The 25,524-nt window shown below is 41.4% G+C and overlaps 1 protein-coding gene across 2 annotated transcripts in view; it reads left to right on the top strand.

Annotated features, from left to right (window-relative positions):
* Wdfy2 (WD repeat and FYVE domain containing 2) overlaps positions 1-25,524 on the top strand; it is a 129,583-nt gene that overhangs the window by 40,929 nt on the left and 63,130 nt on the right. For both annotated transcript variants that reach the window (XM_028758742.1, XM_028758741.1), the window contains exons 2-3: positions 10,037-10,104; positions 23,144-23,217. In XM_028758742.1, coding sequence (XP_028614575.1) covers positions 10,037-10,104; positions 23,144-23,217 — 142 coding nt within the window. The remainder of the gene's footprint in view (positions 1-10,036; positions 10,105-23,143; positions 23,218-25,524) is intronic.

Consider the following 25,524-nt stretch of genomic DNA (forward strand, 5'->3'; position numbering starts at 1 on the left):
TAGAAAAAGTCTTAGCCTGTATCTACTTGTCCACAGAGCTCTTCCAGTTTACAGATTGGGCAGCGGGGAAGTGCAGAAGCACTGGGCATGCACACAGTGACCTGGTTACCAGGGCTGGACCCAGGGTTTATTCCTACTCCCATCATAGTACTTCCTGTAGGAACCCTAACCCTGTGACCTCATTGCGTGAGTGCTGATAGTTGATAGTGCAGTTGTTGTCTTCCTCGGTATGTGCACTTGTAATACGGGTACCTTCATCTTTCTTTTTAGGGTCTATTTTATCCACTTAAAAGTACTTTCAAAGCTGACAATCATGCCACTTGCTTGTGAGTTTTGTAACCAATGTAAACTGTTAAGGTTCTCCCAGAACCTTTTTATTTTGGAGTAAGAGAGACATGCCTCAGATGGTTAAAATGCCCAGGGGAGGTGGCTGTCATGTGTACACCTCACTGGTTCCTGTGTGACTTCAATTGACCAAAGGCTGCTAATGTTTGTTGAGCGGTAATTCCACTCAAGCCCCAGTGCAGGGCTGTAGCACACTATACGCCTTCTTCAGCCACCAATAGATGGGGCTCGTGAGAGTTGCTGCATCTGAGAACATTATGGTGTCTGTGAGTCAGCAAAGCTGTGTAGGTCTTTCATAGTAGGGTCCTTGATTGGAGGAATTGAACTGTGTGGCAGAAGGGACCAGGGACTGAGTGGCACCCAGCTTGAACTGCCTTTATGCACTGGAAGCTTCTGGGCATCAAAAATATATTGGGCATCGACAAAGATTGGATTTAGTTTAATTGCTGTGTGAGTTGAATGTGCTATTAGGAGTGAGACGGTGATCAGAAATCTAGTAAGCAGAGAGAGAGCGTTCTCCTTAAGTTAACCTTTCACATGCACTTTCTCAGAATCTCTGCAATTGTCCTTTCCATTTGGGACATTTTGTATCCTTTAAACAAATTAGTGTAAAAACTACCAAAAGACATTGATTGGCATCCCGTTGCTCAAACTTTTCCTATTAGCAGATTGCTAGGGGCAAGTTCCTGGCCCGTGGATTGCTGTTACAGTGACTAATCTATTGGAGAAGCATTCCCTACCACACACAGTGGAATTTGCTCTCTACCCCTCACCCCAAGTTACTTCAGTGATACAAAAACAATTGTCCTCAGGGAAATGAGGCTCGTTACCATGGTAACTAATGAAGGTTGCTTCATTCTCAGGCACATTTTTAAAGCCTAGATTTCAACATGGATAGACTGAGTTTTTTTTTTCCTCAGTAGCTTAGCAACCTGTGATACAATGTTTGTTGATACCCCTAACCCTCCTTTTTCTCCTCAGAAATGTGCTCTGAAACTAGTATTTCATTGTGTGCTCACTGTGGATTTGACATAGTTCTTAGACATGCTGTTGACAGTGCCCTGACTTTCTAGATCTCAAATCAGGGCACATTCTTGTCTCTAAAGGGCAGTTCTTTTGCCCTTCAGTGACTTACCCTGAGGGGTCTCTGTGCGTGCTTTTTTTCCACACCCCTTGGCTAGGTGACTAGTTGGTGCTATCCAGGGGGCTGCACAGCAGCATTCTCTTCTTACTTACTGATCTCAGCACTGTTCAGCCCAGCTCACACCTTACAATGAATACTAGGTAGGCCGTTCATTCAACAGCCCAGACTGAGTTGTCCAAGGCAAACATTGCCTTCCATAGAAACATCGCTTACAAATGAAAGGTTCCACTGGTCACAGATACTCAGAGCCAGCCAGCACCCAAGGCTGATGAAACACTTCCCAACTGCTAAAAATCCATCCTTGTGGTTTCAGACCCTCAGCTTGCTCTCTCCCTGCCCCTCTTACTCACCTTCTTGCTCTGTTAGATCAGGATTGATCAAGGCACCACGGAAACTAAAGAAGGAATAAAACCAATCTCAGCAGAAGCAGAACAGTTGAAGAGCGCCAGCTTTACATGGTAGTGGGGTCTATGGCTCACGTGCAGGGGCTTGTGGCTTTATAGGACAGAAGGGGCAACTTTGAGGGAGGAGAGTTTTATCAATGGATGTGTCCCTTAGAGGTCCAAGGCTGAATGAGTTCAGCAGATGTCATGTGTGTTGGCTTTCTTCTCAAGCAGGTGTTCTTATCCCTGTGTTGAGTCTGGAGTTCCTCTTTTGTCTCAGGTTCCTTGTTTCAGGTTATTAACCCTTCACTGGGGGTCTGGAGATGGATTGTACATGTTAGACAGTGTTCTACCACTCAGCAAAATTCCCCAGTCATCTTACCCCTACCCTCTTTGGTTTTACCTGGTATAAGTTGAAGTTTCTGGAGGTTAGGAGGGGGATGGAGAGAAAGCAGGGTTTGTGTTAGTACTTGAATCACTAATAAAGTTTTGTGACTGTGGATGGTTAGAATATTGGAAATCCAGAGCCAGTTATCTGGAGACTGCTTTTAAGTCTCTTTGAAAGTCTTTTATTGCCCACTTCTATGTCTGGCCTGATATCCTTTTGAGTATCTCTTAAACCTTTGACACATACTATTTTCTTTATGTTTTCACTAGCATGTACTAGTTATACATAGTAGACATCATTTTATCATTTTCATGCATGTGCATAATTGTTTTACCATCTCTTGTCATTGTCTGCCCCTTTCCTCTTTAAGCATCTTCTTAGCAGAGCACTAACTTCCTCCAGTAAACTAAAGATGTCATCAGCTTGTGGTTCCCACCAGTGATTGTATTTGGCCTGGCTTATGGCTTTGTTTTGCTCAGTAACTAATAAAAGCTCAAGTATTTACTGTCAGTGTAGAGTATGCTGTTTGGTATAACTCAAATTCCTGTTCACAGATTGTGGTCTCTCATAATTGGTTCAGGATAAATTACCCCATATTCCTTTGAGGAGACAGCAAACCAGTTGCTGAAGGGTAACCAGGACTTTCCCTGGTTTCCCACAAACAAACAAACAAACAAACAAACAAACAAACAAACAATTGGGGTTTTGTCCTTGGATCCTTATCCTAAGTAACTTCTGCAGCCCTCTGTGGCCTTCTGGATGGTCTTTTACACTGCTGCTGCTCACTAGCACGTGCCCCCCATGGGCTGTCCATTTGTCCCCTGTCAGGAACACGCTCCCATTCCCTCTCCACTTTCCCTGACTTGGGGCTCTGTACCCAGTGTTCAGGACCTCCACATGCTTGCATAGTCTTTAGTCCTTACCTTACTTACTGTAGTTCTGCCACTTGCCGGCTATCCCTGGCCATGTGTGCAGTAGAGCATGTGTGTGGGCATGTGTGCAGCAGGGCATGTGTGCAGTAGAGCATGTGTGTGGGCATGTGTGTAGCAGGGCATGTGTGTGGGCATGTGTGCAGCAGGGCATGTGTGCAGCAGGGCATGTGTGTGGGCATGGATTCAGCAGGGATGCTGTTTCCTTCCCCAGCACACTGACCTCTACTGGCTTAAACTTGTCTCTGAGTTACAGTTACTTTCCTTTCTTCTTTGCTTCCCTTCTTTCATCCAACAACCCCCCTTCCCCAGCCCGTTTATTTTATATGCATGGGTACTTCGTCTGCATACCATGTGTGTAGCTGCCGGAAGAGGGTGTCAGAGTCCCTGGAACAGAGTTACAAATGATTGCGAGCCATCATGTGGATGCTGGGAATTGAACCTGAGCCCTATGCAAGAATCCCTGTTAAAAAAATAAAGATAGGGCCTTTGGGTTTTGTTTGTTTGTTTGTTTGATCAAAACAAAAAACAAAACCACTTACCTGTAAAGATCAAGCTTACAGAAAACTCAACAGAGATCCCTCTGTTTCTGCTTCTGAGTGCTGAGATTAAAGGCATCAGTGACCATGGCTGGCCCTCCCTCTCCTTTTTCCTTTTCTTCTCTTCCCTGCCCTTTCATATCTTGGTGCTGGGCAACAGCCCTGGGCTTTGCACATTGCCCATGCAAGTACAGAGATCTATATCCCTGGCCATAGTTGATAGTCTGAAAAAATTTTTTCAAGGAAAAAGGTTGCACTACTGTTAAAAACTTTTTGTGTTGTTTTTAAAAATATGATTTCCAGAAAAATTAAATCCTATAAGCTTTTTACAGTGGAATTTGTACTCAGAAAATTTGTACTCATCCAAATTGTACTTCTTATCACTAGGATACACCTCACCCCTGCCCGCACCCCCAACACCAATACAAGGTAGTCTAAAGAAGGTGCTATTTAGTGAAGAGAGGACTATTTGAGGGCTTTTCTGAGGATGGAATGTTAAGTTGTTGGGGATCAGACTTTCCTTTAGAAATGTTTGTTTTTAGAATCGAGCAATTTTCTCATCTTGAACATTGCAACCTTGCTTATGTTAACTTTTAGCTTTTGTAGACTGCACAGGCATACACAGGGAAGTGGTGTGTGTGTGTGTGTGTGTGTGTGTGTACAGGTATAGATAAAGTACTTTTCCATTGTAGATGCTGTTACTTCTTACTTTCCTTGTTGGCTGTTTTGGCTCACAGTTGGCTGTTACACAGTCTCTCAAGGTGTGAAGACATAGAGGCAGGGGCACGAGGCTGCGGCTAGCAGACAAAGGTGAATGTGGTGCTCTGCTTGTTTTCTCCTTTTCATTCAGTGTAGGGGCTGAGCCCATGCAGGGGTGCCAGTCAACCTGACAATTAAGATTAATCATCACACCTTTTATTTATTTGACTAATTATTCAAGTTTTGCTGGCAGTGGTTCAAAGAGTTGGGAGGGGGGAGCTTCCACTCCTTACCAATGAGTATGCTGTTAGTGTAAATGTTTCATGAATACCTGTGTGGTTCGTCTTTGTTGTCAGCTTACCTGACTTTGGAATCACCTAGGAGATATATCTGAGCATGTCTGTACGGGCATTTACAAAGAGGTAATTTAAGAGAGGACGACTCACTTTGTATGTGAATGATTGCATCCCCTATGAGGTTCTGAGTTGGAGTGAAGGGACAGGAATAGAAAGCCAGCTGATTACTAGCATTTGTCACTCTGCTTCTGTCCATGTGACCAGTCACATGGCTTCCTTGCTGTGGCACACTGTATCCTCAGTCTGTAAGCTGAGATAAAGGCATCATTCAGTTGCTTCCGTAAGTACTGGTTGTAGAGACAGTAGAAGTAGCTAACAGACACCTGCAGTAGGTTAAGGAAGACTCCCTTCACTAGTAGTTAGTCTTGGTCATGAAAATCTGAATTTTGTCAAATGTATTCTAGTTAGATCATGGATTCTCAACCTGTGAGTCTGTACGGACATTTACAAAGAGAAAATTTAACAGAGGAAGATTCACTATGATTGTGAATGATTCAGATTCATAACAGTAGCAAAATTACAATTATGAAGTAGCAGTGAAAATAATTTGATGGTTGAGGGTCACTGCAACATCTGGAACTATCTGTTAAATGGTTGCAGTGTTAGGAAGGCTGAGGACAACTGAGTTCGATGATTGTAGATGTTTTTCATTATTTTACTGATAAACTGTGCTGTATGTGTTGATTTTCTTACTGTAAATGACCTTTGCATGTTGGAATAAGTCCCATGTGGTCATGACATAGTCCTTTGGTTGTGCTGTTGAGTTTGATTTGCCATTGTTTTGCTGAGAAACTTGGCATCTGTATTCATAATAAATATGAACTCGAGATGATATATGTGTCTGGCTTTGGTAACATAAAGCCAGCCACTAGAGTATGTGATCAGGTGTTCTCTTCTCTTTCTGGAAATTTGAGTAGAATCCTTGTCAAGTTTTTTCCTCAACTATTTGGTTGACCTCGTCAGTGAAACCACTTTGGGACTGTGCTTTTCTTTACTTTGAGGTTTTTGTTGTAGCTTCTCCGCTGGGCAATGATTCCATGTCCTCTGCAGTCTTCCCTGTAGCTGGTTTATCTCAGAGATTATCTCATTTGTAAGCATACAGAAGTATCTTAGAATATTTATGATTTCTGTAGTAACCCCACTTTTCATTTCCAATTTAACTCAGTTGCCTTTCAGTTTTTCTTAGTCTAATGAATTTCTTTAGTTTAAAATTTTACTACTTTTTTCACCTTTATTAAAATTGACTTGGTTTCATTGATCTCTTTTACTAATGTTTGGTGGGTTTTTGTTCTTTCGTTTTGTTTTCATTTTTTTTCTGATCCATATTATTTTGTCTTTCTATGAGTGTTAGGTTTACTTTGCTCTTTTTCTGGTGCCATGCATAAATCACTAGGTTATTTACTTGTGTGTCTAACCTAGACATTGAATTCCATAATTTTTCATCTAAACTTTGACTTCACCTCCTAGGTTTTACTATGTTTGCTTTCATTTCTGCTTACCTTACAGTGTTTTCTGATTTCCCTAACAATTTCCCCCAGCTCATTGTGTCTTTTTCCCACCGTTCCTTCTGTTGCTGATTTTAGCTTTATTCTGTGGTGGCTAGACAATGGTTGTGTATTGTGCACGTCAGATGTGTGTCCTGCCATTGAGGTATGGTGTGCCTGTAGAGCTCACTGATTGATTATGTAACTCAGGCCTATAACTTCTTCATTGATCCTCTGTCTAGTTGCTCTATCTGCAATTGAAAGTTATACAGGAAAGCATTTTATTAACTTGTGCTTGTCTTAAATTTTTCCTTCATTTATGGGAGAGGTTTGGAAAATACAGGTTTATTAATTCTTTGAGAGTTTTGGGTTTTGTACAATGTGGTTTTGTATAATTTTCGGTTCCTTCCCCTACCTCTTCCCAGATCACTCCACTTTGCCAACCCACTGAACTTTGTGACTCCCACAACTTTTAAATAAAACAAACAAACTCCTTTAAGACCAATTTGTGCTGCCCAAATATTCTTGCATAAGTGGTCTTCCACTGGAGCGTAGTCAGCTTATCAGATGTGCTCTTTTAGAAAACTCTCTCTTCCTTTCCCATACCTAATGATTGTTGTTTTGCTTTACTGCTCGGAGTGGAGTGCAATTGTGCATCCAACTTCCCTCCCACGCTGGGATTTGGTTCGGCTTGGTCTGGCCCAGGTTTTGTACATGCCGTCACAATGGCCATGAGTTAATAGCGCAGCTGTTCTGCTGGATCCAGAAGATGTTTCCTTGTAATCACCCACCATTTCAGACTCTATACTCTTTCTGCTCCTCTTTCTGCAATGATCCCTGAGCTTTGGGGTGTTTGGTGTGTGAAATGTCTACGTTCCTGTTAGGGCTGAGCATTCTACAGTCTGTGTTCTTCATTCAGCTTTGGGTCTCTGTGTTAGTCACCGTCTACTGCAGATAAGATCTTAGTTAGGGTTTGGAGATGTACTGATCTGGTGGTCTCCACTTGACCTTCCTTCTTTTTTTTTTTTTTTTTTTTTTTCGAGACAGGGTTTCTCTGTATAGCCCTGGCTGTCCTGGAACTCACTCTGTAGACCAGGCTGGCCTCGAACTCAGAAATTTGCCTGCATCTGCCTCTCAAGTGCTGAGACTAAAGGTGTGCACCACCACTGCCCGGCTCCTTCCTTCATTTTTGAAGGGAAGGTCATCAAGGTAGTTCTCAGTTGATAGTTGTTTCATTTAGCACCTCCCCTCTTTGTGCCTCCTGCTTCTATGAGAAGTTGGCTGTTGATACCCTACTGTAGACTTGTTTTCCTCCCCATGCCTGTAAGAGTTTTCTCCTTGGCATTTGCTGGCTTGATTCTGTCTGTCAGGTCTTGTGCAGTCTGTCTTCCTTGGATGTGTCTATCTTTCACCAAATATGGTGAATTTTTGTCTATTTTTTTCTGAAATACGTTTCTGTACCTTTCTTCTGTAGGTCTCCCACATTTGTAAGTTGCTAACTTAAAAAATGCTGGTCAGGTCTCTTTGGCTGCCTTTTGTTGTTTGTTTTGCTTTTGCCAGTTGTTCTTTTCAGTTTCAGCTTCTCCTTTGGATGCAGTGTCCTAGCGTCAGGCTTTTTCTGTTGTCTGCTCAGACCTCCTGGCATCTCTCTAGTTGCTTTTGTTTGTCTAGTAGTTTTGTTTCAGTTACTGTGTTCTGCAATATTTCAACCCAATTTCCTTATAGACTCTCCATTAGAAGGACTATTCCTGGTCCATTCAGACATTCTTCTCACCCTGGTTTTATGTTGCTGTCCGTGAGGGGTTTTTTGTTTTGTTTTTGTCTTGTTTTGTTTTTAACATTTTTTTAGACAGTCTTCAGTAAGACCAGTGCTTATACCTCTGCCTGGGTAATTTCTGTCAGTTTTGTTCCAGGCTCCCAAGATGATCCATACTTTCTGTTTCATGTGTACTTTACAGTTTACTGTTGAGAACAGATAAGAATACAGTAATTCTGGAAGTCAGATTCTCTGGAATATAACTGTCTTACTTATTTGTGGTTCTTATGAGGACTGTATTTCCTGTGCCTAATCACTAAAAGCTCTTTTCTACTGCCTCTGAGGTCAGCCAACAATCTGGGTCCAATAAGGAAAAGGAATGTTTCTATGCCAGTCATTTCTTTTGAAAGAATCTGCTTGGGAAGTCCTTCATCTCTAAAAGGGTTGAGTTAATGAGCAGCCTCTGTTCTGGTCACTCACTGAGAAGTCAGGTAAATCAGAACAGGCCTTCAAATCGTAGAGGATGTGTTTCCACCCTACCTCTAGCAGGCTACTTTAGAAGCAAGCCATTTGGCAGGGCTACTTGCCAGGCTGGAGCCTGGAAGTTGAAGGTTACCGAATGCTGGAATTCAGTGAAGTCCTCCCAGCCCCATTTTTTCTACTTCAATACTTTTCCAGGTACTGCAAACATTGAGGAGACCTCAGAGTCTGAAACTGGTTTTAACAGTTCTTATGAACTCACTCATTGATGTGGTATAGGGACTGATTTCAGAGTGTTTATCCCAACACTCTAGGATCTCACTCCTCTATTGATTGTTAAATATAAAGAGTGTGCTGACCCTTCCCCTCATGGGCTGCAGCACTTTGGAGAGAGGGCCCTGCTCCTCACCTGGGGCAGCACAGTAGGGCTGGCCCTGGTGCAGAGGACACAGGTGAGCTAGCCCTTAGGGCAAGAGGAAGATAGAGCTGGCCTAACTGCTTGTCTGTCATAAGATGGTGTGGAGGTGGGGGTGACACCCTCCCCTCCTTACCCCTCACCACCTGTGCCAGTCAGGAGAGTGGGTGAACTGAGAGTGGGTAAGCTGGGCCTGGTGGAGGGGCACAGGAGAATCCCCCCACCCCAAGGGCAAGAACACAGGAGAACTGACCCTGCCACTTGTTTGCTGTGAGGTGGCCAGGGTGCCGGGGTGAGGCCCTCTCTCACTTTCCCTTGTCATCAGTAGTAGTCAAGAGAAGTGACCCTGAGGTTATGAGGTAGGGTGGGGAGCTAGCCCTGCCCCCCACTTGTGAGAGCAGGAGAGCTGGCCCAGCCCTCCCCAGTTGCACCACTTGGGAGAGTAGGCCCTGTGCCTTGACTGAGCAACACAGTGGAGCTGGCTCTGGAGGCATGGCTACTGGTGAGCCAGCCCCAAGGGCATGAGAGCAGGAGAGCTGACCCTGCCCCCTCCTGATGGCACCCTTGAGTACCCTGGCCAGAACAGTGTTGGAGAATATGCCCTAGTGGTGTAGATAGGTAGGACCAGCATGCTGAGCAGTTGTTCTACCACCCAAGCCCAGGTCCAGGCTCTGAGTTGGCCTGCCCCCAAATCTATCATCATCTGTGAGTGGTTGGGATGTGTTGGGGGTGGAGTGGTCCTGCTGATTCAAGATTGCAGGGTCTCCATGGCACAGGACAGCAATGAGCTGGTTGAGAAGAGTCCTGTTATTGGTCGTATCCCAGGAGGGGGAGACCTCAAGCCAGACAAATAACTCGTTGCAATGAACATTTGCAAGTGAAGATGTGTGGACAGAGGGATATGCTGTGGGACACATTGTGACATACTACAGCTTCCATGATGAGGTGTTTTCCTATGTTTTGTGTGTGTGTTTTATCTATATATATATGTGTATCCATATATATGTATCCATATGTATATGGATATATAGAGTGTTAAAAGATTTGCTTTCTGAGTATCATTATCTTTGCATGACCTCAGTACTGAGATTTCATGTATACCTTTTCTTCTGTTGCAGGACAGTTCGTGTTTGGTTAAAGAGGGACAGTGGACAGTACTGGCCAAGCATTTACCATGCAATGCCTTGTAAGTATCTTGGTTTCCTGAGAACCCAGATCTTTACCCCAGTGACCCTTCCTTCCCTATTTACTTTTTCTGTGTTTTCTTCTTGAGTAACTAAGACTAAAGGTTGGGAATCTTACTAAACTTGAAAGTATCATATTAAATCACTTTCTAGTTTTCTAAGGCTCTCACTATGGAAAGTGAGGAAACTGTTTGGAAATTGATTGTCGGTAGGTTCTAATAAGAGGAATGGAGAAGGGACGCAGGCTGTCTGGTTACAGCAGTCCTGTCTTGTTTCTCACTTTGCTTTAGCTATTCTGAAGTCTGTGTCCTTAGACAATTCAAAGTTCTGTTGGGTGGTTACATTTTTGAAGTAAATTTGTCCTTGTATTATTTTTAATCCTTTAAAAAAATTCAGGACATTGAGCTTTGAGCATTGAGTTCTCATGGATTTGCTGAGTCTTGAGACATTCTAATTAGAAGTGGATTCCTTTTTGCCAGCATCTTACTGGAGGAATACATCCTTGTACAGATTGGTACAATAGTTGTACCAGCCTTGATGTCATTGACATAAGCCATCAGGCCAATGGTGGACTCAAATCCAGGGCAACAGCCAGTTTTCCACTCTAGGAGATCATAGAGCTGAAAGAGAAAGGAGAGGAGAGGACAGGAGATAGGAGGGTGGGAGAGGAGAAGAAAAGGGAAAAGGACTTTTCAGTTTCCTTTGTTAGTACAAGTTCCTCTACACTGGAACTGGTCTGTTAAGTTAGGAAATTACTTATAGTCTAGAGATTTTATTCTTTAAAATTAATAAGATTTCTTCTCTCTATATTTTTCTGTAAAATAATTGTTTGAATTTATTATAGTAAACATTTCCCTCCCTCCCTCTTCCCTCCCACCTCCCTCCTTCCTTCCCTCTGTTCTCTCTCTCTCTCTCTCTCTCTCTCTCCCTCTCTCTCTCTCTCTCTCTCTCTCTCTTCCTTTCCTTCTTTCTTTCAGATAGGGTCTCACTATATAGCCTTGGTCTGGAACTTGCTGTGTAAACTGGATTGGCCTTGAACTCACAGAGCTACATCTGCCTCTGCCTTCCCTATCTCTTATCCCTCACTCCCACTGTGTGTGTGTGTGTGTGTGTGTGTGTGTGTCTGTGTGTGTGTGTGTGTGTGTGTGTGTGTGTGTGTGTGTGCACGGTACTGGGATTAAATGCCTGTGTGATCATGGCCAGCATCTGTTTAAATCTTAGTAAGATTAGACACTGTAGAAAAATCTCCATGGTTTGTTAGGACTCATACTCCCTTTAGCTTTCTGTAGTGTGTGTCTCACCCCAGCTTCAGAAGTACCTGGCACTATGCCAAACCAAACTAAGCTCTAGGTGATTATGTTTATGCCTCTGGCAAAAGAGGACTGTACTATTTTACATGTTCCTGAGTAAATGATTTATGTTTTATAAAATGTTTTCCATATAATATATTTTGAATGTGTCTCCCATAACTCATCTTAGATCCTCCTTACACACCCAATTCCACGTTCTCTCTGATTCAAGAAACAATATGACAATGAAAATCAAAATAAACAAGCAAAACCCAATAAGACCCAAAATGCCAAAACAAAACCAAAAGCTTCCCCAATACACATACATAAAACGACCAAAGTTGTGGAGTTCATTGTGTTAGCCCACTGCTACTGGACATGGGCCTGCCGCAGAGTAAAATATAATATATAATATACATAAGATTAAGATAAAACAAGAACTAACACATCAGAGTTGGACAAGATAAACAGAAGGAAGAGAGCCCCAAAAAAGCACAAGAATCAGAGACCCATTCTTTTGCACACTCAGAAATTCTATAAAAACACTAAACTGGGGACCATAATATATAGGACCTGGTGCAGACTGGAACAGGCCCTGCGCATGCTGCTTTAGTTTCTTTGAGTTCATAAGAACTTTGAGCATGTTGATTTAGAAGGCCTTGGGTTTTTTTGTTTTTGTTTTTTTGATGTCTTCCATCCCCTCTGGCTCTTACATTTTTTCTGCATCCTCTTCGTCAGAGTTCCCCGAGCCTTGAGGGGAGGGATCTGATGGAGACATCCCAGTAGGCTGAGAGGCTCCAGAACTCTCCCACTCTCTGGACAATCTTTAGCTGTTGGTCTCTGTATTTGTTCCCATCTGCTGCAGGAGGAAGCTTTTCTGATGATACTGAGTGAGGTGCTCATCTATGAGTATAACACAGGGTCACTAGGGGTCATTTTACTGAGTGAGGTGCTCATCTATGAATATAACACAGGGTCATTAGGGGTCATTTTATCACTATTTTGTTTTTAAGACCAGTAGTACTTAGTTTTACTCTAAGTTCCTGGACTATCTAGTCTCTGATGCTTAGTCACCCAAACAGTGTTGGGTGTGGGTTTCATCTCATGGAGAGGGCCTTAAAGTCCAATCACATACTAGTTGGTTCCCATAAGCTTTGTGCCACCGTTGCCCTAGCACATCTTGCAAGTAGGACACCATTGTAGATGTGGGTGACGGGTTTGGTGTTTTAAGTTTTTCTTTGGATAGCATGCTAAATATGTTCCTGAACCAAATATACTAAAACATAGGAGTGAAGACTCTGTGTAGGCACCAGCTTGACTTCTCCATGTTCAGTGAGTTCTGTAAGTATTGTCTTTAGCCATGGGGTCCTGCTGTCAGTTTATGGAGAGTAACTTATTTATCTTGGCAATAGCCTGGGATGTTTGGAGATTTTTCTTTGGAACCCCTTTGGCCAATAACTCAATTAGGTGTAACCCAATCTTTGTACTGGAAGCTTCTTTTAATGACAAAAGATGACCAGTTGGGACTGTCTCACCCATTATTTGGTGGTTTCATTTAGATTGCCTTCATATTCGTATATATTTTAGGACATATCTACTGTATAAGCTTTTCATACTACCCTCAAATGGTTCTTAATTTTATCTGGTTCTCGCTGTATTCCCTCCCTCATTCCCCCTTCTCTCTTCTTTCCAACTTGATTCTCTGGTTCCAGTTCTTCCCCCCCTCCAACTATTTATTCTCTCTTTCCTAGTAAGATCTATCTGTACCCTGTAGATCCTTATGCTATACCTGTCTTCTGTGGTCCTATGGATTATAATCTGATTTTCATCGACTTAACAGCTAATATTCACGTAGAAGCACACAGCATGGTATTGGCACAAAAACATATTGATTAATGGAATTGAAGACTCAGATATAAATTTACACAGCTGTGGGTGCCTGTTTTTTTTTTTCATTTTGTTTGTTTTTGTTTTAATAAAGAAGCCAGAAACACACACGAGAAAAATAATAGCATCTTCAGCAATGGTGTTGGTCAAACTGGATGGCTACATGTAGAAGAATACAAATAGATCCATACTTATCACCCTGCAGGAAACTCAACTCCAAATGGATCTAAGGCCTCATCATAAAACCAGGTGCACTGGACCCAATAGAAGAGAAAGCAGAGAATAGCCTTGAACTCATTAGCACAGGAAAAGACTTTCTGAACAGAACACTGTTAGCACACGCACCAAGATCAACAATTAATAAATGGTTCCTCATAAAACTGAGAAGCTTCTGTACTGCAAAGGGCGCCATCAATCAGACCAAGCGGCAGCCTACAAAATAGAAAAAGATTTTCACCAACTACACATCTGATAGAGACCAATTATTCAGAATTTATAAAGAACTCAAAAACCTACATATCAAGAAAGCAAATAACCCAATTAAAAATTGGGTACAAATCTAAACAGTGCATTCTCAATAGAGGAAACTCAAATGGCCTAAAAATACTTGAAGAAATGTTCAACATCCTTAGCCATCAGGGAAATGCAAAACAAAATGACTTTTAAGATTTCATTTTATACATGTCAGAATAGCTAGATCAATAAAACAAGTGACAGCTCATGGTGACAAGGATGTAGACTAAGGGGAACATTTCTTCCATTGCTGGTGAGAATGCAAATTTGTGCAGCCACTGTGGAAATCATTGTGACAGTTCTTCAGGAAGATCAGTATCAATCTACCTCAAGATACAGTTCCACCACTATTGGGCATACACCTAGAAGATACTTTATTCTACCACAGGGACACTTGCTCAACCATTTTCATTCCTGTTCTATACATAATAGCCAGAAATTGAAAACAACCTAGGTGACCCTCAATTGAAAAATGGATAAAGAAAATGTGGGTACTAGCTAGGCTGAGGTGGACCATGCCTTTAATCCTTGGACTTGGAAGGCCAAAGCTTGTGGATCTCTTTGAGTTTGAGCCAGCCTGATCTACAGAGCAAGTTTCAGGACAGCCACAGTTACACAGAGAAAATCTGTCTTGTAAATCTAAAAAGAAGAAAAAAGAAAATGTGGTATATTTACATAATGTAGTGGTATTCAGTTATTTGTAAGTAAATAGGTGGAGCTAGGGAAAAAAAATCATCCTGAGTGATTTAACCCAGACCTAGAAAGACATACATGGTCTGTATTCACTTATTTATATGTGGATGCTAGCTCTTAAGGCTATGATTTTAAAAAACTAAACTAAACAAACCATTTTCTGTGATTTTGACTTGGTTTTCTTCTTCTTTCATACCTATGGTCTTCCCATAGTGTTCTTGATTTCCTGTATGTTTTGGGTCTACATATATAAGTGTAAGTGTAAGTGTGTGTGTGTGTGTGTATACATACACACACACACACACACACACACATATATATATATTTAACATTTTGTTTGTCTTTTCTCCCATGTTGTCTTTAGCATGCCAAGTTGTGTCTTCTTTGTTTTGTAATCTCTTGAGATTTACTTCTGAATTTTTTGTTTCACTTCTTACATTTTTCATTTTCAGTTTGGGTTTCCTTAATGATTCTATTTCCTTGTTAAATTCTACCTTCATGTCTTGAACCATTTTCATTATGTTTTTCAGCTGTTTGTGTTTTTATGATCTTCATTAAGGCATTATTTGTATCTTCTTCAAGGTTCTTGAACACATTCATAATTGATACTTCGAAGTCCTTATCTTGTGCTTCTGCTAAATTGCTTTTCTCAGGGCCTGTTCCAGTGTGGTTGCTGCCTTCTGGAAGAGGTGTGTTGTGTAGGCTTTTCATGTATGTGTTTCTGCACTAAGATCTAGGCACTGGAGTTACAGTGTCTGAAGTTATGATATTCTTGGTATAGATATCTGGTGTCTTTTTTGTTGGGTGGGTATTTGGGTCTGAATCAAGAGGCAGAGTCTCTGGGTGATGGAGGTGAGCTGGACATAGATAGGGGCTTCTGTGGGTAGGCTGCAGCCAGCAGACTAAGAGCCAGTGTGGAGAGACCAGAATAGAGGATGGGAAGAGTAGTAAAGTTTGCCTCCATGAGTCCCAACCTAGTGTGGTCACTGGGGTTCCTATACAGACTATACAGTCCTATACAGACTGTTAAGCTATGGCAGGAATGATATTTGGGAGCATGGGGAAAAAGGAAAAATTCTGATTTTTTTTTCCTCCTCCAACTTTAAGTAAAATAACCAGTGTTTGCTCTGGTTTTACCTCTTTGTCAAACTTGACACATAGCTGCCAAGAAGAGGCAAGGGGAGGCTGTAACTGAACAGGGATTTGTAGCTCCCAGTGTTGTACAGAGCAAACAACAGAGACACCTGGGGAGTATGTCATAGATACTGACACCTGTGTAATGGTGGTGTCTGACTTAGTTAGGAGTTTACTGCTGTGAACAGTCACCATGACCAAGAACAACATTTACTTGGGGCTGGCTTACAGGTTCAGCAGTTCAGTCCATTATCATCAAGGTGGAAACATGGCAGCATCTAAGCAGGCATGGTGCAAGGAGAGCTGAGAGTTCTACATCTTCATCTGAGGGCTGCTAACAGAATACTGGCTTCCAGACAGCTAGGGTGAGGGTCTTAAGCCACCCACAGTGACACACCTACAACCCACATGGCTATATCTACTCCAACAGGACCACACCTTCTAATAGTGCCACTCCCTGGGCTGGGCATATACAAACCATGACAGAGTCTAATAGTAGATATGATTTCCCTAAGAACATCAGCTGTGTTTCTGTAATGGTGGCATATTGGCTTTGAGGAATGAGACTGTTTAGGTATTTCTGTAGTCTTCTAAGGGGAATTAGGACAGATCTTTTATCCTCATACAGCTTTCAGCATCCCCTGAACAATAATTGGAATTGCACTATTGGGTTCTGCACAAAGCAACTGGATCAGAATCTTTGTTTTAGTCAAATCTCTAGATGATTTCAGTATGCGTTAAAGTTAGAATATGGTCTTGTAACATGTTGTTGAGCAATATGTACATGGTTAAATGAACCCAGTGAAGTCTCATGCAAATGCAGTATTGATTTAAAAATATGTAAATATAAGCTATTATGTTAGTCAAATATTTATGACATGTCTGCTATACATAGGCCACTGTTGTAAGTGCCAGGGATGTGCAGATGAAGAAGATTCACAGGGCAAGGCAGTTTCTGAAATGTTACATTCTTAGGTGCTTTCAGTATGGCATACAGGTAAAATAAAAGGGGGAAGGCATGTATATAACCTTTATAGTTGTCAGTAGTTAGCTTTTATTGCCATGATGAGGCCTACTACATTACATGCTTTCATCTTGAGTTTTTTTAAAAAATAAATAAATGAGATTACTCAGTGCTGTCCCTAATTAATGGTTATGTTCCTTGGTTACACAATAAGTGAAAAGGAAAGAGAATCAAGTGAATGGCTACAAACTGTGTGCTACAGTGTCCGGTGTTTATATGAGAAGTAGTATTCCAAAACCTGAAGGCTGCTTCTTGACTTGGCCCTCTAGAATAGTTACAATATAGTCATTGTTGTGTTTGGCAAGAGACTAGATATTCAGTATCTTTAATACAGGGAACAGGGCGGGAGGCTCTGGGTGAGAAGAGTGGTGAGGCCTGAGCTTGGTGCTGAGTAACCAGCAAGGCAGTGTGTGAAGTGCTGAGTGACCTAGAGAAGTGACACGCAGGAGAACAAAGAACAGCAGATGCATCATTATAAATCCCAGGCACTGTCTGTGCTGGTGTTCCCATTCCCTTTTCTAAGCTGTCCAGTCAACTGAAGGAAGCAAGCCAAGAGGACCCGTCCAGCCTTGTGTAAATAAGGTTGTTCCCCTCAACCTCCGCCCGTGTCAATCCGGCTTTCCCAGGAATTTGGCACTTTGACTAGGAAATTGTGGACTTGGTCCTGACAGGAACCTAGAATGTAAGTCTTACATTTCCCTAGCTGTAGCTGCAAGTATGTAGCCAGCCTTGAGGCTGGTAGAATACTTCCCTTCCAATCTGTCACACTCTTCTGGACCTCTTTGACCTTTAAATAGAAGGGCTCACTCATGGCCTATTGCGTTACTGTCGTGTTTCGATGAACATGGTCTGATAGGAGGGAGGCCATGTCATGTAGTTATGGAGAGTAGAAAAGGATTGTTTATCCTCTTTTCTTTAGTTTCTTTGGACACTTTGTCCAACAGATGTTAACGTTTCTTCTGGCTATGTGCAGTGTCCAGAGGCTGTGGGGGTAAAATACAGCAGTTAGTTTCTACATTCATGATGTTCACTGTATGAAGAAGGCAGGTCCTAGGTAAACACTCCCCCAGCTCATTGAGGATGATAGCAGGAGAAATAGTGCCTAAGGGCCTGGTCACTGGTGTTCCCAGAAGAAAGTTTACTTAAACTGTTTTCAACAGAATGTTTTTATGTCTGCTGGGAATCGGATCCAGGGCCGTGTGCCTGCTTACTGAACACTATACACCTAGAGCCTCTGTAGAGAATTTAGGGTAATTGTTGCCTTGTTTTGAAGGCAACAATACATATATACATACATAAATATGTATATATACTGTATACATACTTGGGCTAAAGAGAAATTGGAACAAATATTCTTTATGTGTTCCCCTTGTGTCTCCATGTTATTGATGCTAATTGCTGTGATAGCATCAGCTTACAGCCTGCTCAGCTGGGACCCTTCTATGCAAATGTTACTTGTAGAGGGACCTTCCCCAGGGCCCAAGATTGAGATTTCATTGCAGCCGTACATGTGTTCTAGGCTTCTAATGGGGTTACTATTTCAACCACCACATTCCCATTATACTACAGACAAATAGCACATGAAAGTTCTGGGTATCCATGGTTGAGATATTTTAGGCGTACTCTACCAATTAACTTTTTCATTCATGGCCTTAAGACTAAAGACAGGCAGGGAGGAATCTGATGTGTCAGCCACAGTGGCGGGTGGTGGAGACTCGCTCGAGAGGATTGGGTTCACAGTTGGCCCTAGGTGCCAACTTCTCCTTTGGGAATAGGGGACAGGTAAACTACCTTGACTTCCAGATATACAGTGACTAGAGATCAGGAAGGTGAAGGCCTCATGCAGGGCAGTTGGAGGTCTGGAGGCTGTGTGGGGTCTCTTTTTCAGGCCAGGCTAGGGATTTAAGTTACCTCTGGTATTTATGAATTTATCCTCAGAACAAAACAGAAGCCCCACTACCCCACCCCACCCTCAAAAAAAAAAAAAACCAACAAATATAAGGCAGGCCCATCACACAAGCCACCGAAATAAGTAGTTTTGCCGTTTGTCCAGTGCTTGCTCTGGCTCTTGAGTGTGAATTTGTGTTAGAGCACTGCACTCAGATTTTACACTGGTACAGCCACTTTATCACCCTCTGCTCAGCTGACAAAGTATAGGAACCTGAGTGCTTATAGAAATCCTGATTTTGAATCACCTGTTTCCCAGATCTAATCAAGGCCTACTTGAGAAAGAGGTTGATTGTGGTGGGTGGCATGAGCCTTCACCTGAGTTCTGAGTTGTACACTTGTAACCTTTCTTTGTAAATGCCTTCATTCACTGTGCCCAGCTTATACTTACATGTATATCAGTGTGAAATTCTCTAGCTATTTTTTAAGGGAATAAGAAACAGTTTACTGTGGTCAATTTGAGTGACTATGGCCCCAGAAGGCTACCCCCAATTTTGTCTTCTCTTGTGGAAGCGGTTTCATGAAGTTTTATCATTTTACAGAACAAAATCACAAATCAAGCCAAGTTTGAAATAGGTTGGTGGGTACGTCAGAGATGCAGGTCCAGTGAGATGGGAAGCTTTTCTGTAGGCCCGTAGGCCCAGTGCGATATCTGATGACATTTTTAGCTCATGGGTTGAAGGGAGCTGCTGGTCCACAAGGTTTTTATCTCTTAGTCATGGGATATTAGTTCTGACACAGATATGAGCAAGGAAAGGCTAACCCAGGGGCTAGAACTAGCCCAAGATAAGGGGTCACTGTAATATTGCTCTCCTCATTTTTAGATTTGTAAAAAGATAGATGTTGCTTAATTTTTTAATGCTAGCTGATTATGCTGTGGGACATTTCAGATACTAATTAGGCAAAGAAACATCATACTTAAGGCATAAGCTGTCATGGATGGTGTGGTTACTAGAGATAGATGTCCTTTATAATTTACTTAAGGAGAGTCAGCCCAAATCTTTGCGTATTCCTAGTTAGATAAATGGAATTAAAGTTTAAATTAGAAACTTTTGTTTTGCTTTAGCCAAACTACACTGAATAATAAGAATGTGTGTGTGTGTCTCTGTGTGTGTGTGTCTGTGTGTGTGTGTCTGTGTGTGTGTGTCTGTGTGTGTGTCTGTGTGTGTGTGTGTCTGTGTGTGTGTGTCTGTGTGTGTGTGTCTGTCTGTGTGTGTGTGTCTGTGTGTGTGTCTGTGTGTCTGTGTGTCTGTGTGTGTGTCTGGGTGTGTGTGTGTGTAGACAATGAAAGATGACTCTTTATTCAAACATTAGTTTTGAATAATGTGGGGCGTATTATAAGTAAATAGGCATATCACAAAGGCATGATGAAGTGAAAGTACATAATATCTTCATTTGGGACTTCATTAAAACTAATATTAGTATGATTTTATCATTTAAAGTATACTAGTATGCTAGATATCATAATTTTAAAAATCTAATCACAGAATTTTTAAGAAACATGAACAGATGAATGTTTAACTTCTCAGGGTGTTCCATTGTCAGTGTTGTTGAAGATGAGTACATTCAGAATTTTCCAGGTCCACAGGAATGTGCTCTCAGATGATGTGAGAAAGTCCCTGCCTCCCAGGAGTGAGCTAAAGTTCCTGGATGCTGTCATGAGCTTTTAAGTCAGAAAAGAATCATTGAGGTGATGGTTGTTTCCTTTAGTTGATAAAATCATGTGGGATTTTTTTTTGTCCTTTGAAAAAGGCTCTAATTTTGAACTTTAGTTTTCATAGATAAAGTGGGGAGGATCTGGAAGGAGCTAGGGGTTAGGAAACCACATAGTGAAAAACACAAAAAGAGTCTTACATTAAACATTTTTTATATAGTAAGAATATTTTGAACAAATCATTCGAATTTTGTTACCCACTATATAACAAGATAAAGTTTTATATAAGTACATTTTTAGAATCTGTTTTGGAAGGATATCCTTATTACAATTTATATATATAATATTCACTTTTATAGCTTAATGAAATCTTATAAATAATATTGTTTTATGTAAACAACTAGTATATTAAGATTTTTTTAAGATTTATTTATTATGTATACAATGTTCTGTCTGCATGCCAGAAGAGGGCACCATATCTCATTATAGATGGTTATGAACCACCATGTGGTTGCTGGGAATTCCACTCAGGACCTCTGGAAGAACAGTCAGTGTTCTTAAGCACTGAGCTATCTCTCCAGCCCTTAAGATTTTAAAAACATTTATACCTAAAGGTATTATGTAATAGGTTTTAAGATGTTTAGGGTAACCACATTTATAAAGTAATATGTATTTATCAGACCTTACTATATATATGATCATAATATTTAAACCTGAATGTGTATATGCACTCAATTTGGACATGCCAAAGCCTAATAATAATTTAAGTCCACAACAAACATGAATTGTAGAAAATGGAAAGTTAAGTGGCCATTGTTTGTTAAATCTCTTTGATACAAATAACAGAAAAACAACAGAAAAACATCCAAGAACAATGCTCATAAGCCTCTGTGACACAACTGAATGAAAGTAGGTTCACGTAGTTTAGCAAAAGAAAGGTAGAAAACTTATTGATATATCTTTCCAGAGGAGAAGAGGCTTATTAACACAAAGGGTCAGCAGGTGCATATAGACTTAAGGTTCCCTCTGTCGCTCTGTAAACGGCTGCAGAGGGGAGAGTTGATTGTGCCCCAGCCTGAATTCTAGGAGTTAACTTGGATGTTACCACCTATGCCAAGTCATGCCTGGCCATCTTTCCTCAACAAGCCAATTAAAAATGTCACAAGTGGGAAGAGAAAAAAAAAAAAAAGATGTATGTAGTCACATTGAGAAATGGGGAACAAAGAGATCCAGCAAAGCCCGGGACTCCATCTTTAGGGTCCTGAGATGAGCTCAGAGTTTAATAGAATAGTTTAATAGCTTTTCTGTACTGGTGGGTGTATTTGAATAGTTTGCTAGAGGACCATGGATGTGCACATGTCCAAGCAGTCCTCGTCCAGGTGCAGTCACTCCTGCTGATCGTTATTTGTTTCTTACTTTCATCCTTTAAGGTAGTTTGACATGCTGTTAGAGCTGTGTGCACTCTCTTTTCTCTCTGTATGGGGTGGGGGGGCAGTAAAGAAACTGTCAAAATGGCTGTTCAGCTGCAGAGTTCCAGCTTAATGAGAGACCTTTGTCAAGGAAATGATGCAGAGAGTAGTAGAGGATGACAGTTGGACATTTTAATTGGACATTCTGGGTGGCCTCTGGATGTGTATTCACGAGAACATCCACCTCCAGACTCATGTAACTCTCCCCCCGCCCCCCCCACAAGTTGAAATACATTGATGAATCTGGCAGGTTTGTTTTTTTATAAGGAAGTGGGAAAAACATGATATTATCATTCTGCTAAAGGAACATAGCAGTAATGTTACATCGTAGTAGCCATAGATGAGTGCACCTCTCAACCTCCACCTGAGAAGTTTCTTGTTGCAGTAGATGGCAATTAATTCAGAGACCCACAAGTGGACAATGTGAAGAGACTGAGACTTTTAGAATGTGTTTTATTCTTACTACTGCCACATAGTGAAATAATGCTCATGTTAGTATCTGGGGCCACCATAACAAAGTCCTGCAAGGTGAGTCTGTTCAACAGCTGGACCGTCTGCATTACCTCACAGTTCTGCAGGCCGAGACCTCAAGGCTTCTGCCGAACTTTAGCTCATCTGAAGGCTGTGAGGGAGTCTGGGCTTGCTATTCTCTGGCTTCTGGTAGCTTCCTGGGCTCACGCTTAGCTCTGTCCACACCCTCACATTGTTCTTGGTTCTGTCTGAATTAGTGATGCTGAGTAAAGGCTTCTCCCTACTTCAGCATGGTGCAGCTTTGCTAATTAAACCCACAACTTCACTCACAAATCAAACCACTGTATACTTACCACCACAGACCTGTATGCTTTATTTGGATTTAAACTTAGATCTCTTTTAGCTTCGTACAAAGAAAATGATGCTACAGTTATTTTCAATTAGGAACCTCCAGTATACCTGATAAACACTCAGAGTAAAAGCCCCCTGCCAGCTCAATTGCCCCATATAAGTTCAGAACGAATATGATTTTCTGCACTGGTGGGTGTATTTAAATGTTAGTATCAGAGAGTAAAATCTAGTTTCTCTCCAGCTCAGAAAGCAGTGCCTGCTCTCGTTTAAACTGTGGTTCCAGTGGGATCAAGAGAATAGTGATCAAAGGAGAGTCAGTCTTGTACACAAGCAAATTTACATCCTGAATTGCCATCACAAACCAAGACCACAGCCTTTCTTCTTGCCACATTTGAGAATGTCTTACTTGTATGTTCATTAAAAGGGCAACTTAAAAACTAGGGGCTTGGTTGTAAAACTACTCTTTTTACTTTGTTGGCGAGTATGGTTTAACTGAACTGCTTGAGGAGACAGTGGGGTGAATTTAGCCACACACTTAACTCATTAGACACTCCTGAATCAATGAGAATCATTGTTTGTTAATGTCATCAACATGTTCATTTCTTTCAGCTCCATGTTCATGCATGTCTTTTAACCCGGAAACAAGAAGACTGTCCATAGGTCTAGACAATGGTACAATCTCAGTAAGTACAAATAAGTAAGATTTCCAGTTGAAATACTTGCCTTCCTAGTGTTATGTACTGTGATAACAAGTTGTCTAATAGTTTCTCAAGTAACAGTCATTTCCTGGCTAAGAATGCATGGAGCACAGGAACTTACGGTGAGGGAGAGTTCTGTGCAGGGAGCTATCTTTACTTATGTGCTGTGGCTCAGTGTGCCCTGCCACTTTAGTGGTTGCTTGCTATGGGTGTTAGCAGGCAGACACAGTCGCTGTGTGCATTTGCATTAGTGAGAGGGAGCTGATATTCCAAACTTGCTGTACTGTGATATTGAACTTAGATCAGATGTGTCATCTGAGTGTTAGCAACAGACACATAAGGGAGATGCTTTCTCTTCCATCTGTATGCCGGATCTTGTGTTTGGATACTCTATGTTCTCTTGGCTCGCTCTTGTCATCTGAACTTTCTAACATGAGTAGAATGCTGTAAACTTGAAGGAGAAAGTACAGATCAAGAGTTTAGGTCTAAATCCAGATAAATATTACATTCATTGATTGTAGATCTTGAGAGAACTGAAGTGCTTAGGGGTTAGAAATTTAGGTTTTATCTGTCTTCTTTGTCTTCTTACTTACTGACTTTTAACTAGAATATTGACTATTAACAAGTGTGATCTGGCAGTTTCTCCATTCAGTAAAATTATCCTAGTTGCCTGTGTTGGCCCACACATTTAATTTCAGAACTTGAGAGGCAGAGGCAGGTGGATCTCTGAGTTTGAGACCAGCCTGGTCTACAGAGCATATTATACAACAGCTAGGGTTACATAGAGAAACCATGTCGTGAAAAGCAAAAACAATAAAACCAAATATCTAGTGTTGCCTTTAGTCCTGGGCAAGAGAAACTCTGTTCTGGCACTTGTGAACTGAAAGGCTGTGAGCCTTGTAACTGCAGATGCTGGAAAGGGGGCAGAGCTCCAGGCAAGGCCTGGAAGATGCTGTGATCAAGCCCGCCATGGGTACCAGGCTAGAGAAGGCGATGAGGAGGGAGAGGAGAATCTAGAAGCGATGGAGAGGAAGGTGAGCAGGGATGTTGACAGAGCTGGGGATAGGAAGAGAACTCTTTATGCCACCACACCATGGCATGGAATATCAGAGAATCGAAGAACTTGTCTTTCCAGATAGTTAAAAGTGAATTTGTCAATATCAGAATATAAGATCATATTTTACTTAATAGCTTAACTTAAAATTTATACATAATAGAATATAAGCCTCTGCCTGTAGTCTTACCTCAGCCCTTAAGAATGTTAGAGATGTGTTTGAATACTTTCTATTCTTGAAGTAGTTGTTAAATGGCCTTAAAGGAAATATTAATAATATTTCTAAACATAAATAAGCTTGTCAACAACATTTATGGGATTTCTAATGCTTCTAATACTTGATAGGATTTTCAGATTTCATTTGGTAGTTCTGTACACTGCTCCTTAGAAAAGCAGAAATTATATACTGATTCTTGTTCACTTTAAGGAGAGCCATATTTTAAAGGAGGAATATGTATAGAATAATTTATTACTAATTTTAAAATGTTATTTTTATCTTATATGTATGAGTAAACATGTATATATGTGCATCATATGTGTGCCTGATGCCTGAAGATGCCAGAAGAGAGCATCAGATTCCTTATAGGAGGTTGTGAACTGCCATGTACATGCTGGGAACTGATCTTGGGCTATCAACTGGCACATCAAGTACTGTTGAGTGTAGAGCCATCTCTCCAATGTCAGTTATTTTTAAAAGAGAAAAGAAACAATTGGACTGCTTAGTGTCGTGGAAGGGCTCATTGCAAAGAAAAAGAAAAGATGGGCTGAGACACATGTGTTGCCCACTGGGTCATAGGATTGTGTATGGGACGTTCACTGCCCCGGAAAGCCTTGGATCTCAGTTTCTTATGAGTGGTACTTTGCACTTTGAAATCAATATAGATAGTTAGTTGACATGGACAAACGTGACTCTAGAGGCAAGTTCTGGATAGTTGCAGCTATTTATTTTATGGAGATGAGGAAACCATTGACTCATTAGTCCTCTTAGTAAACAGAACTAACAGGCACCAGGGGCAGGGGCTTTGTGCTTCTCTGGTTATTTACTATAGGTCAAGATGCCAAACTACTTGTCTCTAAAGCAGTGGTTCTCAGCCTGTGGGTCGCAATCCCTGTAGGGGTCAGATGACCATTTGGGTTTGCCTGAGACCATCAGAAACCACAGATATTTACATTACAATTCACAGCCATAGCAAAATTACATTTATAAAGTAGCAGTGAAAATAGTTTTATGGCTGGGT

Source organism: Grammomys surdaster, unplaced genomic scaffold (assembly GCF_004785775.1).
Source record: "Grammomys surdaster isolate TR1022 unplaced genomic scaffold, NIH_TR_1.0 126219, whole genome shotgun sequence".
Classification (NCBI taxonomy): Eukaryota; Metazoa; Chordata; class Mammalia; order Rodentia; family Muridae; genus Grammomys; species Grammomys surdaster.